The sequence below is a fragment of the Erpetoichthys calabaricus genome, chromosome 3 (genome assembly GCF_900747795.2).
Source record: "Erpetoichthys calabaricus chromosome 3, fErpCal1.3, whole genome shotgun sequence".
Lineage (NCBI taxonomy): Eukaryota > Metazoa > Chordata > Cladistia > Polypteriformes > Polypteridae > Erpetoichthys > Erpetoichthys calabaricus.
The window spans coordinates 163,712,009-163,725,844 of NC_041396.2; the positions used below are offsets into that span (position 1 = coordinate 163,712,009).

Genomic DNA, 13,836 nt, shown 5'->3' on the forward strand with positions numbered 1-13,836 from the left:
GCAGTTGAAGTGCAGACTTTCAGCTTTAATTCAGTGGGGTGATAAAAACGATTGCATAAAAATGTGAGGCAACTAAAGCATTTTTTTAAACAATCCCCTTCATTTCAGGGGCTCAAAAGTAATTGGACAATTGACTCAAAGGCTATTTCATGGGCAGGTGTGGGCAAGTCCGTCGTTATGTCATTATCAATTAAGCAGATAAAAGGCCTGGAGTTGATTTGATGTGTGGTGCTTGCATGTGGAAGATTTTGCTGTGAACAGACAACATGTGGTCAAAGGAGCTCTCCATGCAGGTGCAAGAAGTCATCCTTAAGCTGCGAAAACAGAAAAAACCCATCTGAGAAATTTCTACAATATTACGAGTGGCAAAATCTACAGTTTGGTACATCCTGAGAAAGAAAGCAAGCACTGGTGAACTCAGCAACGCAAAAAGACCTGGACGTCCACGGAAGACAACAGTAGTGGATGATCGCAGAATCATTTCCATGGTGAAGAGAAAACCCTTCACAACAGCCAACCAAGTGAAAAACACTCTCCAGGGGGTAGGCGTATCGATATCCAAGTCTACCATAAAGAGAAGACTGCAAGAAAGTAAATACACAGGGTGCACTGCAAGGTGCAAGCCACTCATAAGCCTCAAGAATAGAAAGACTAGATTGGACTTTGCTAAAGAACATCTAAAAAAGCCAGCACAGTTCTGGAAAAACATTGTTTATTGATGATGTGACACAGGACAGAAGCAGCTGAATGAATTCTGAGGTGTTCAGAGACATACTGTCTGCTCAAATCCAGCTAAATGCAGTCAAATTGATTGGGCGGCGTTTCATGATACAGATGGACAATGACCGAAAACATATAGCCAAAGCAACCCAGGAGTTTATTAAAGCAAAGAAGTGGAAAATTCTTGAATGGCCAAGTCAGTCACCTGATCTTAACCCAATTGAGCATGCATTTCACTTGTTGAAGAATAAACTTCGGACAGAAAGGCCCACAAACAAACAGCAACTGAAAGCCGCTGCAATAAAGGCCTGGCAGAGCATTAAAAAGGAGGAAACATGTCCATGAGTTCAAGACTTCAGGCTGTCATTGCCAGCAAAGGGTTTTCAACCAAGTATTAGAAATGAACATTTTATTTCCAGTTATTTAATTTGTCAATTACTTTTGAGCCCCTGAAATGAAGGGATTGTGTTAAATAAATGCTTTAGTTGCCTCACATTTTTATGCAATCGTTTTGTTCACCCCACTGAATTAAAGCTGAAAGTCTGCACTTCAACTGCATCTGAGTTGTTTCATTTAAAATTGATTGTGGTAATGTACAGAACCAAAATCAGAAAAAAGTTGTCTCTGTCCAAATATGTATGGACCTCACTGTATATATACATATAGTCATGGCCGAAATTATCGGCACCCCTGGAATTTTCCCAGAAAATGCACCATTTCTCCCAGAAAATTATTGCAATTACAAATGTTTTTGTATATACATGTTTATTTCCTTTATGTGCATTGGAACAACACAAAAAAACAGAGAAAAAAAGCCAAATCTGACATCATGTCACACAGAACTAAGTATTTGGTCAATAACAAAAGTTCATCTCAATACTTTGTTATATACCCTTTGTTGGCAATGACAGAGGTCAAACGTTTTCTCTTAAGTCTTCACAGGGTTTTCACACACTGTTGCTGGTATTTTGGCCCATTCCTCCATGCAGATCTCCTCTAGAGCAGTGATGTTTTGGGGCTGTCGCTGGGCAACACGGACTTTTAACTCCCTCCAAAGATTTTCTATGGGGTTGAGATCTGGAGACTGGCTAGGCCACTCCAGGACCTTGAAATGCTTCTTACGAAGCCACTCCTTCGTTACCCGGGCGGTGTGTTTGAGATCATTGTCATGCTGAAAGACCCAGCCACGTTTCATCTTCAATGCCCTTGCTGATGGAAGGAGGTTTTCACTCAAAATCTGACAATACATGGCCCCATTCATTCTTTACTTTACATGGATCATTCGTCCTGGTCCCTTTGCAGAAAAACAGCCCCAAAACATGATGTTTCCACCCCCATGCTTTACAGTAGGTATGGTGTTCTTTGGATGCAACTCAGCATTCTTTTTCCTCCAAACACGACGAGTAGAGTTTTTTTCATCTGACCATATGACATTCTCCCAATCCTCTTCTGGATCATCCAAATGCTCTCTAGCAAACTTCAGACAGGCCTGCACTTGTACTGGCTTAAGCAGGGGGACACATCTGGCACTGCAGGATTTGAGTCCCTGGCGGCGTAGTGTGTTACTGATGATAGCCTTTGTTACTTTGGTCCCAGCTCTTTGCAGGTCATTCACTAGGTCCCCCCGTGTGGTTCTGGGATTTTTGCTCACCGTTCTTGTGAACATTTTGACCCCATGGGGTGAAATCTTGCATGGAGCCCCAGATCAAGGGAGATTATCAGTGGTCTTGTATGTCTTCCATTTTCTAATAATTGCTCCCACAATTGATTTCTTCACACCAAGCTGCTTACCTGTTGCAGATTCAGACTTCCCAGCCTGGTGCAGGTGTACAATTTTGTTTCTGGTGTCCTTTGACAGCTCTGTGGTGTTGGCCATAGTGGAGTTTGGAGTGTGACTGTTTGAGGTTGTGGACAGGTGTTTTTTATATTGATAACGAGTTCAAACAGGTGCCATTAATACAGGTAACGAGTGGAGGACAGAGGAGCCTCTTACAGAAGAAGTTACAGGTCTGTGAGAGCCAGAAATCTTGCTTGTTTGTAGGTGACCAAATACTTATTTTCCACCATAATTTGCTAATAAATTCTTTAAAATCAGACAATGTGATTTTTCTGGATTTTTTTCCTCATTTTGTCTCTCATAGTTGAGGTATACCAAAGATGAAAATTACAGGCCTCTCTCATCTTTTTAAGTGGGAGAACTTGCACAATTGGTGGCTGACTAAATACTTTTTGCCCCACTGTACTTCATGTCTACATTTTGTCAATTATTACCAAAACATGAAAAACGTTTGTTTTAACGATGTGTTTACATAGATCGTTGTAGACACGGAACACACATGAAATGTATGTGTTCCAAATAATGATATAGTATTTATAAAAGGTGTCATTTTGCTTGACTTCTCACTCTATACAACTCCAAGCAACTGACACGCAGCTAAACAGATTTGAGCTGAGAAAACTGTGCAGCGGTGGGGGATGTGATAGTAGGCTGCTTGATCTACGAGTTTTTTCGTAGGCTCTGGTAATTCTAGTGTTAACTCTGCTACCTCCAGCTCTGTCTCCTGCTTTCTGGTCAGTGCCACCGTCTCCAACCCATATAACATAGCTGGTCTCACTACCGTCCTGTAGACCTTACCTTTCACTCTTGCTGATATCTCTGTGTCACAAATCACTCCTGACACTCTTCTCCACCCATTCCACACTGCCGGCACTCTCTTTTTCACCTTTCTTCCATAATCCCCATTACTCTGTACTGTTGATCCCAAGTATTTAAACTCATCCACCTTCGCCAACTCTACTCCTTGCATCCTCACCATTCCACTGACCTCCCTCTCATTTACACACATGTATTCTGTCTTGTTCCTACTGACCTTCGTTCCTCTCCTCTCTAGAGCATATGTCCACCTCTCCAGGGTCTCCTCAACCTGCTCCCTACTATCGCTACAGATCACAATGTCATCAGCAAACTTCATAGTTTACAGGGACTCATCATAGTTTACAGGGACTCCTGTTTAATCTCGTCTGTCAGCCTGTCCATCACCATTGCAAATAAGAAAGGGCTCAGAGCTGATCCCTGATGTAATCCCACCTCCATGTTGAATGCATCCGTCACTCCTACCACAGACCTCACCACGGTCACATTTCCCTTGTACATATCCTGTAGAACTCTTAATTACTTCTCTACCACTCCCGACTTTCTCATACAATACCACAACTCCCCTCGAGGCACCCTGTCATATGCTTTCTCCAGGTCCACAAAGACGCAATGCAACTCCTTCTGGCCTTCTCTCTACTTCTCCATCAACACCCTCAGAGCAAACATCGTGTCTGTGTTGCTCTTTCTTGGCATGAAACCATACTGCTGCTCACTAATCATCACCTCACTTCTTAACCTAGCTTCTACTACTCTTTCCCATAATGTCATGCTGTGGCTTATCAATTTTATCCCCCTGTACCACCCTAACCCACTCTCACCTCGGAGTACTGCACCCTCCACCCATTCTTCTGCTGATACCAACACAGGAGAGAGTTTCCTCCCACCCACAATTACATCAGCCCAGGTAAGCAGAGAGGTGAGGAGACTTCGTGCCAACAAAGCAGCGGGTCCAGATGGAGTATCGCCACGACTGCTGAAGGCCTGTGCGTTGGAGCTGGGGAGTCCTCTACAGCGCATCTTCAACCTGAGCCTGGAACAGGGGAGAGTCCTGAGGCTTTGGAAAACATCTTGCATCACCCCAGTCCCAAAAGTATCACATCCTAGTGAGGTGAATGACTTCCGGCCTGTCACTCTGACGTCGCATGTGATGAAGACCATGGAGCGGCTGCTGCTTCACCACCTGAGGCCACAGGTCTGCCACGCACTCAACCCTCTGCAGTTCGCATACCAGGAGAAGGTGGGAGCGGTGGATGCCATCATCTATATGCTACACCGATCCCTCTCCCACTTGGACAGAGGCAGTGGTGCTGTAAGAATTATGTTTCTGGACTTCTCTAGTGCCTTCAACACCATCCAACCTCTGCTACTTAGGGACAAGCTGACAGAGATGGGAGTAGATTCACACCTGGTGGCATGGATCGTGGACTATCTTAAAGACAGACCTCAGTATGTGCGTCTCGGGAACTGCAGGTCTGACATAGTGGTCAGCAACACAGGAGTGCCGCAGGGGACTGTACTTTCTCCGGTCCTGTTCAGCCTATATACATCGGACTTCCAATACAACTCTGAGTCCTGCCACGTGCAAAAGTTCGCTGACGACACTGCTATCATGGGCTGCATCAGGAGAGGGCTGGAGGAGGAGTATAGGAACCTAATCAAGGACTTTGTTAAATGGTGCGACTCAAACCACCTACACCTGAACATCAGCAAAACCAAGGAGCTGGTGGTGGATTTTAGGAGGACCAGGCCCCTCATGGACCCTGTGATCATCAGAGGTGACTGTGTGCAGAGGGTGCAGACCTATAAATACCTGGGAGTGCAGCTGGATAATAAATTAGACTGGACTGCCAATACTGATGCTCTGTGTAAGAAAGGACAGAGCCAACTATACTTCCTTAGAAGGCTGGCGTCCTTCAACATCTGCAATAAGATACTGCAGATGTTCTATCAGACGGTTGTGGCAAGCACCCTCTTCTACGCGGTGCTGTGCTGGGGAGGCAGCATAAAGAAGAGGGACACCTCACGCCTGGACAAACTGGTGAGGAAGGCAGGCTCTATTGTTGGCACGGAGCTGGACAGTTTGACATCCGTGGCAGAGCGACGGGCACTGAGCAGGCACCTGTCAATCATGGAGAATCCACTGCATCCACTGAACAGTATCATCTCCAGACAGAGGAGCAGCTTCAGCGAAAGACTTCTTTCGCTGTCCTGTGCCACTTACAGACTGAGGAGATTGTTCCTCCCCCACACTATGCAACTTCCACCCGGGGTTGGTAAACATTAACATTATACAAAGATATTGTCTGTCTGTTATACCTGAATTGTTATCACTCTTTAATTTAATAGTGTTCTTTATCAGTATGCTTCTGCTGGGGTATGTGAATTTCCCCTTTGGATTAATAAAGTGTCTGTCTGTCTGTAGTTACTACAGTTCTGCACATCCCTCTTACTCTTAAATACAATACACTTCTTCTCCACTCCTCAGGCATCCTCTCACTTTCCAAGATTCCATTAAACAATCTGGTTAAAACCTCCACTGCCATCTCTCCTAAACACCTCCATGCTTCCACAGGTATGTCATCTGGACCAACGGCCTTCCCATTCTTCCTCCTCTTCATAGCTTTCCTTACTTCCTCCTTGCTACTCTGTTGCACTTCCTGATTCACTATCTCCACATCATCCAACCTCTTCTCTCTCTCGTTCTCTTCGTTCATCAGCCCCTCAAAGTACTCTTTCCATCTGCTCAACACGCTCTCCTCGCTTGTGAGTACGTTTCCATCTTTATCCTTTATTATCCTAACCTGCTGCACATCTTTCCCAGCTCGGTCCCTCTGTCTAGCCAGTCGGCACAGGTCCTTTTCTCCCTCCTTAGTGTCCAACCTCTCATACAACTCATCATACACCTTTTCTTTAGCCTTCGCCACCTCTCTCTTTACCTTGTGCCTTTTCTCCTTGTACTCTTGTCTACTTTTTGCATCTCTCGGACTATCCCACTTCTTCTTTGCCATCCTCTTCCTCTGTATACACTCCTGTATTTCCTCATTCCACCACCAGGTTTCCTTTTCCTCCTTCCTCTTTCCAGATGTCACGCCAAGCACCCTTCTTGCTGTCACCCTTACTACATCTGCTGTAATTTCCTGACTGTCTGGTAACTCTTCGCTACCACCCAGTGCCTGTTTTCCCTTCTCCCTAAACTCAACCTTGCAGTCTTCCTTTTTCAGCTTACACCATTTGATCCTTGGCTGTGCCCTCACTCCCTTCCTCTTCTTGATTTCCAACGTCATCCTACAGACCACCATCCTATGGTGCTAAGCTATACTTTCCCTTGCCACCACTTTGCAGTCTTCAATCTCCTTCAGATTGACTCTTCTGCATAGGATGTAATCTACCTGTGTGGATCTTCCTCCACTCTTGCACGTAACCCTATGTTCCTCCCTCTTCTTAAAATATGTATTCACCACAGCCATGTCCATCCTTTTGGCAAAATCCACTGTCCTCTGACCTATCCTTGGCACCATACTTACACATCACCTCCTCGTCTCCTCAGTTCCCTTCACCAACTTGTCCATTAAAATCTCACTCCAATCACCACTTTCTGTCCCTTGCGTACACTGTTCATCACTTCACCCAACTCACTACAGAAATCTTCTTTCTCCTCCATCGCACACCCAGGTTATGGGGTATATGCACTAACAACATTCATCATCACACCTCCAATTTCCAGCTTCATAATCATTACTCTGTCTGACACTGTTTTCACCTCCAAAACACATCCTTCAGAATAACCCCTACTCCATTTCTCCTCCTATCCACACCATGATAGAAAAATTTGAATCCATCTCTGATCCACCTGGCCTTACTCCCCTTCCATTTAGTCTCTTGCACGCACAATATATCAACCTTCCTTCTCTCCATCATATCTGCTAACTCTCTCCCCTTACCAGTCATACTGCCAACATTCAAAGTTCCTACCCTCAGTTCCACTCTCTTTACCTTCCTCCTCTCCTCCTGCCTCCGAACACGTCTCCCCCCTCTTCTTCTCCTTCTTCTTCTTCAGCCAACAGTAGCCCAATTTCTGCCACCACCCTGTTGGCTAACAGTACTGGTGGTGGACGTTGTTAACCCGGAGCTTGACCGATCCTGTATGGATATTTGTATTGTTGTCCGCATATTGATTTGGCAAAATTTTACACCAGATGCCCTTCCTGACGCGTAACCCTCCCCACCGACAAAATCTTAGTACAAGAAAAATTTTTTTTTTTTTTACTTTTTAGTGCATTTTTGAATAAAATCGTGTCACTTATTTCCTTTACAGATGCAGTAATATTTTAATAAAGGTGACCTGATTATTTTTAATTATACCTCATTGTTTGAGGTATTATGTGTCAAGTATCAGCCACATAAGTTGGAGGCTAATTGTATGACACCAGTGCTGCTATGATAGGGTTTAGCCTCTGTAACCCTGAGCTGGGCAAAAAAATATTCTTGTTGGAGAAATACATAATGTGTATCTCTCACAGCTTTGGAAATTTGATATACTTAAGAATTATACAACTTTGCGCTTTGACTTTAGTTAGTAACTCTTCTTTACATTTTGGTTCATATAATATGTATTCTTTTTGTCAGATAAGTGGATGTTACATTATATTTGAGGGGCATTATGTATGCTTTGACTGCTCCTTGATACTATTAAGACTTGTCATTATTGTATCTGTTGACTATTTGTCAACAATGCATATTCCTCACAATGTGGGATAGTGTCAAAAATAATGTGGTCTAACACTACAAAGAAAATAAACAAATGCATAAATATTTACTATTCAGTCTAGACAGTTTAGACAAATGATAAAATTGTACATGGCATTTAATTCTGCAGCTTACAGTAGCGCTTGTGCTTGATAGGTATGAAGGGTTTGAATCCAGATCTTGTCTAAACAACCGTCTTTTTGTGGCATAGTTTTATTTTACTTCTTGTAAAGTTATATTAATAAAAGCATATTCAAAGTTTTGTCTGTTTTGTTTTGTGTGATTGAGTAATTTTTTTTGATCGGGATTCACTATTTTGTGTCACAGGTACACTTAATTTCAATCACTTAAGGCAGTGTGGGTTAAGAGGAAAGAGAGCACAAAATCATATTTATGAATATTTCAGACAAATGCTCATGTAGACCATCTTAATATCAAACCGTAGTGAAGTGAGCTTTGTGGCTTAACTTTGATTCTGAAATCAGGTAGTTCTATACAAAGGTAACCTTCTTATAATTGGAGTTAGTGCAGCTAGTCCAGATAGCTTGATTAACAACATTATATTGTTTATGTTAACAATACTAATGTTCTTACTAAGAACAAAGCCAGAACATTCAGAAATAAAATATTCAGGTGAAGGATAAACACACACAACATGCAGTTAGTAAATTAAGCAGAACAAAAAGATCCCTTTTGCCGCTTTGGGCCTGCCTCCCTGGGTAAGTCTATATTATCTGCTCAAAGTCTTAACCCTTTGCCTTTGTTAAAGTATCACACAATACTTCCCTCTTTACCTCCTATTTTTTTGTCTTCTGTCTTTTTTTTTCCCTTGCCAGTTGAGTATTTGTATACTCATTGGACCTCTGGTTTGATGTCTCTTTTAAATAAGCAATGAATTGCTTCTGGGATCAGGGGTAGGTCTAAAAGTCTTTAGGCTGGCAAGCAACATTGGCTTCTGGACAATCTGAGACATCTACATTGCTGAACCTTCTACAGCTAGGCTACTAAGGCAGCATTTGGACTACCTTATTAGAAAGAGAAATATAGTAAAAGCACTCCACATAAATTGTACAATAATGTTATTCAAAACCTCAAAGGAAATTTGCTGTAAAGTCTGTTTGTATTCACATTTATACTTTTGGGATAAAAAATATGTCTTAACAAACAATATCATGGATAATTTTACAATTGTACTTTTACTTACAGGTATCTTCATATTTTAATGATATTTTGGTCGTTTGTGGCAGGAGTGGTCACATTTTACTGTTCCTTAGGACCAGAGTATCTTTTGCCAAATATTCTTTTCACAATTAAACCAAGACCCAAGGTATGTGTGAAATTACTTTTAGCCTTTTTTGCTAAACTTCTATATCATATATAGTTTCTTTATCACTGTGCTTATGTTATTTAACAGTTAGAACAGCAAGAATTGTTTCCTCTGGGGCATAGCTGTGCAGTGTGTGGGAAAATAAAATGCAGACGTCACAAGTAAGTACCTTTTTAAAAAAAAAAAAATAAAAAAAATTGCTTTATCACATAATATTCTTTCACAAATTAAGTTATTGTATTTTTCCTTGGTACTGGCCTTCCTCCATTTACTGTATAGAAGAACACTTAGTCAAACATTTAGCCAAAAACATAATAGCTGCTTTAATAGCTATTTTGGATGTGATTAAATAATCTGTCCATCTAGTATGGAAGCTCTCTTTCTTGCTCACAATGGTCTTCAAATATAAATAATTGGAAAGTCATCTTACCTTTAACCCTTTAACCGCCAACTCCCTAAATATTCCCCATGCCAGGAGAAATCTGAACAATTTTCGTTTTTTTACTTTACATTTATTCAAGCAGTATTTACCTGCTGAAATGTTTCAAATAAATGGTCAATCAAAGGACATAGCTTGAACAAGCGGTCACGGTTTGGATCTTTGATATCTGGCTCAGATAACGGGCAGCAGTCCAGTTGAGATGCTGGGGATACACCCACTCATCGCCATCATCCGATGCATCGTCATTCACAGTATCATGCAGCGCACATTGCTGATCATCATTGTCGCTAAAATCTTCTTCAGAACTGCTACAATCATGATCATAATTATTGTCCAAAATCGCCTGCAAAACCTCACTTGAAGTCAGTTTACGTTTTGCCATATTCACAGCTTTCACTTTCGAATCACATCACGTGAGCGGCCAATACAACCGCAGAGTTGTCGAAATACAACGTAGTAATAATACCCACGCCAAACTGTCAGTTATACTACGCGCCAGGCATTCACATAACCACAGGCAAATGTGCCGGATAATTCCGGCAGTAAGGCGTCAGCAATAAAGCTACGATGCCGGATATATCTGGCAGAGGGCGGTTAAGGGGTTAAAAGCATGACCAGTCTTCTTTTGTTACAAATTTTTTCTAGGCTTACTTTCATATAAGGCTTAGGTTTCCATGGATTTTGTGTTGCCACCTAAAGTTATTAAAAAAAGAATTACATGTGTAATATCCTCAATGGCATAATAATTCCCAGTGGCACAAACTGTAACACAAGTTTTATGAATGTCCTGTGTTGAATAAGAACTTTTTGTTGGTCAGGGCTAGGTTAATGAAACAAGTGGTTAAACTAACAAAATTCCAGGATTATTTACCTTGTCTTAAAAACCGGAAGAAAAACAAAAGCTGACTGTGCCAGTTATGCTTTGAACACAAGCCTTTAGAGTGGTTGTAGTTGTGGAGCACCAGTTCGTCTGTACCAGTCTGTCTCAACAGTCTGGCTGAAGGCACTTGGTTGAACAAATCTCCTAAACAGCCATGTTTTTTTAAATAGCTATCTTCTTACCATTCCTGCTTTTGAGTTATCTAGAATATAATGTGCCTGATATGAAGAACTGCAGACTATAATTGCAAAAAGTTTAAGACATGTAGATAAGTGTTTTTTGTATGGTTTAGCCAGGAACAAAAATCTGAGTACACACAAACATAGGCAATGCATAGATAGCTAGATGTATTCTCTAATATGTTTTGTTATTATGCAATGGAACTGATGATATATGCCTGCTTTGAAGCTCTTCATAGTGTTAACTAGTTGAAAAGAGTTCTACCTGAATTATCTGAGTGGTAACATAATGTGGATCTCTTAACCTTTTCAATAAAAATAAATAAATAAAAAAACCAGAACATCTAGAAGTTGTATTGTCATTGAATTATATTTTGATCAATGTGATACACACTTAATAAGTTTACTGTAGTATGCATTTTATTTTCATTAAAAAACAATATCTTCAATTGGTTTTTTTGCTTTGACCAAGAAGCAAATCAACAACTAACTAATCTTTTACCAAACATGGACTGAAAAGTCATGCAAATGTAGTAAATTGGAGACAAAAAAGGCAAGTCATCACAATGCTAATTCTGTAAATAGCACTTGAATGTCGCATTATCAGTATTCCTCCTGCTTAATGATTAATTATTTATAATCAGTAAATTTAATTGTTCACATTATAGTTTATATTTATAGTTTAATATGAACATTCTAGGATTCTGTGCTGACAAAGCTATTTGTTTTCCCTTTCCACTCTTCATTCTATCTTTTTAAATTTAAAATTAAATTTAAATTAAAAAGGGAAGACATTTTTGGTGACTATAGATATGCATTGTCTTCCATAACACAACAACAACACTACATCCCTGCCTGCCTGTGCCATTCATAATAACTTATTGCTCAAAAGCAGTCCCCTGCCATCCCTCACAATAGCTCTGGTCATCATCTTTTCTTGTAATATTGTGAATGTAGTAGCAAAATACCTTAGTAGGAAGTGTGTGCTATGTTCTTGTGTACGAGTTCTTTTGCTTTCAAAGATACATTAGAAAGGTAATTACATTACACTGTCAAAGACTACAAAGTGATGCTGTAAGAATTAAAAATAATTTCAGTTGACTTAATAATTGAAAGCAGTGTTACTGCAGCAATGTTGTTCTTTCAATTCTGAACTGAATAATTGAGTTAGAAAATATATGGATGGTTATAATCAATATACAGGATAAGGCTGGATGTCAGCACTGATCTCCCATTCGATTCTGATTCACAGTGCCCTGATTTGATTTGATATCGATTTTATCATGACTGAAATAGCTTGTACGGATATATTTGAAGTGGTAGCTTTTTTAGAAATCACTTAACCATGCATAGAGAATGTAATATGAGAAATTTTAGTAACACTTTATTTGATAAAGTTTTACTGATAGTGTTTGATATCGACTTCATAACATATGCATAAGCTTGGAATGACGTTTAAGAAGAAATACTTGATTAGCAATGAACAGTTAGCCTCCGAATTTGGAAAATGTGGAACAAATTTCATTGCTTTTAAAAAAAAAAAAAAAAAACTTCACAGAACTGCACTCATTCAGAATTCACCAGAATTTAACTAACATATGTATCTCTACATCAGAGTCTGCACAAGGGCTCCTTGTTTTAATACAATGCAATGGCATTTATAAAACACCTGAATCATCTTGTGAATAATATTATTATAACAAAATTAAGTATTGCTTCTTAAGTAATGAATGTTATTCAATAACCTATTCGTGTGTTATGAATCTCCATGTAGACACCCTTCAACTAAACTGTTAGCCAAATTTATTCCCCTGTTCATCCATCCATTATCCAACCTGCTATATCCTAACTACAGCATCACAGGGGTGTGCTGGAGCCAATCCAGCCAACACCGGGCGCAAGGCAGGAAACAAACCCTGGGCAGGGCGCCAGCCCACCACAGGGCGCGCGCGCACACACACACACACACACACACATACATACACACACCAAGCACACACTTGGGACAATTCAGAATCGCCAGTGCACCTAACCTGTTTCCACCTAATCCAATTCCCCTGTTGGATATTTAAAATAATCTTGAATTAGTCGAAATTAAACATACAATGGGAAGACTCGGGTCTTTCTATAATTGAACAAGTTACACATCACTCACTTGTAGCAGTCACAGTAATCTCAAAAATGTATCTTGATAGTCTTCAGACATAAAGTAAGCATTTAAAAATGAGGATTTAGAGCTGATGCTTGTTGACAGTGACATTGAATGAATGGTACATAAGAGAAAAAGAACTGGCTATTGTGACTGATAGTGCCGCTATTATGGAGATACATCAAGTTGGCTGCTTTGAGCACGTGTTTATTTTTGTATTGAAAGCTGCTATGAAAATTCCAACAATTGCCTGCATCATTTGCATAGTGAGGAGCACTGTAGAGTCTCTTATCTTTACAGATAAAAATTGCTCTAAATTCTGTTATTTTCTGGGCACAATGCAACTTAAATGGGAGCTTGGAGTTAAACGCTGTCTCCAGTGCAGATTGTTTAGGCTCTACTCATTTGGATGTCGACTGAGACAAAGTTTTTGGGTGATGTTGGGATTTGAATGATTTCTCAAATTTGTTGTGTTATGACAGTAACTAACTTCTGAGCGGCACAGCTTACATATTGCTTTGCTTTTATGCAGTTGTTATTTACCAATACACCATTTGAATCCATAGTAAGTCCACACATCCAATTTAAGTGTCTAAGATGTTGATTTCAGAAGAGATCACACCATTGTATGTGAAATAGTAAAGTGTTTGACAGGCGCATTAGCACCATTTACTGGACCAGATGCCAAAAACAAAGATAAGCAAAAATCTACATATGGTAACTGAGCAGGGTAGAGA

General features: G+C 40.4%; 1 protein-coding gene across 4 annotated transcripts in view; it reads left to right on the forward strand.

The window, feature by feature from the left end:
* Positions 1-13,836, forward strand: part of snx14 (sorting nexin 14) — a 187,031-nt gene that overhangs the window by 19,240 nt on the left and 153,955 nt on the right. For all 4 annotated transcript variants that reach the window (XM_051925277.1, XM_051925278.1, XM_028797482.2 and 1 more), the window contains exons 3-4: positions 9,329-9,449; positions 9,537-9,610. In XM_051925277.1, the coding sequence (XP_051781237.1) occupies positions 9,329-9,449; positions 9,537-9,610 (195 nt within the window). The remainder of the gene's footprint in view (positions 1-9,328; positions 9,450-9,536; positions 9,611-13,836) is intronic.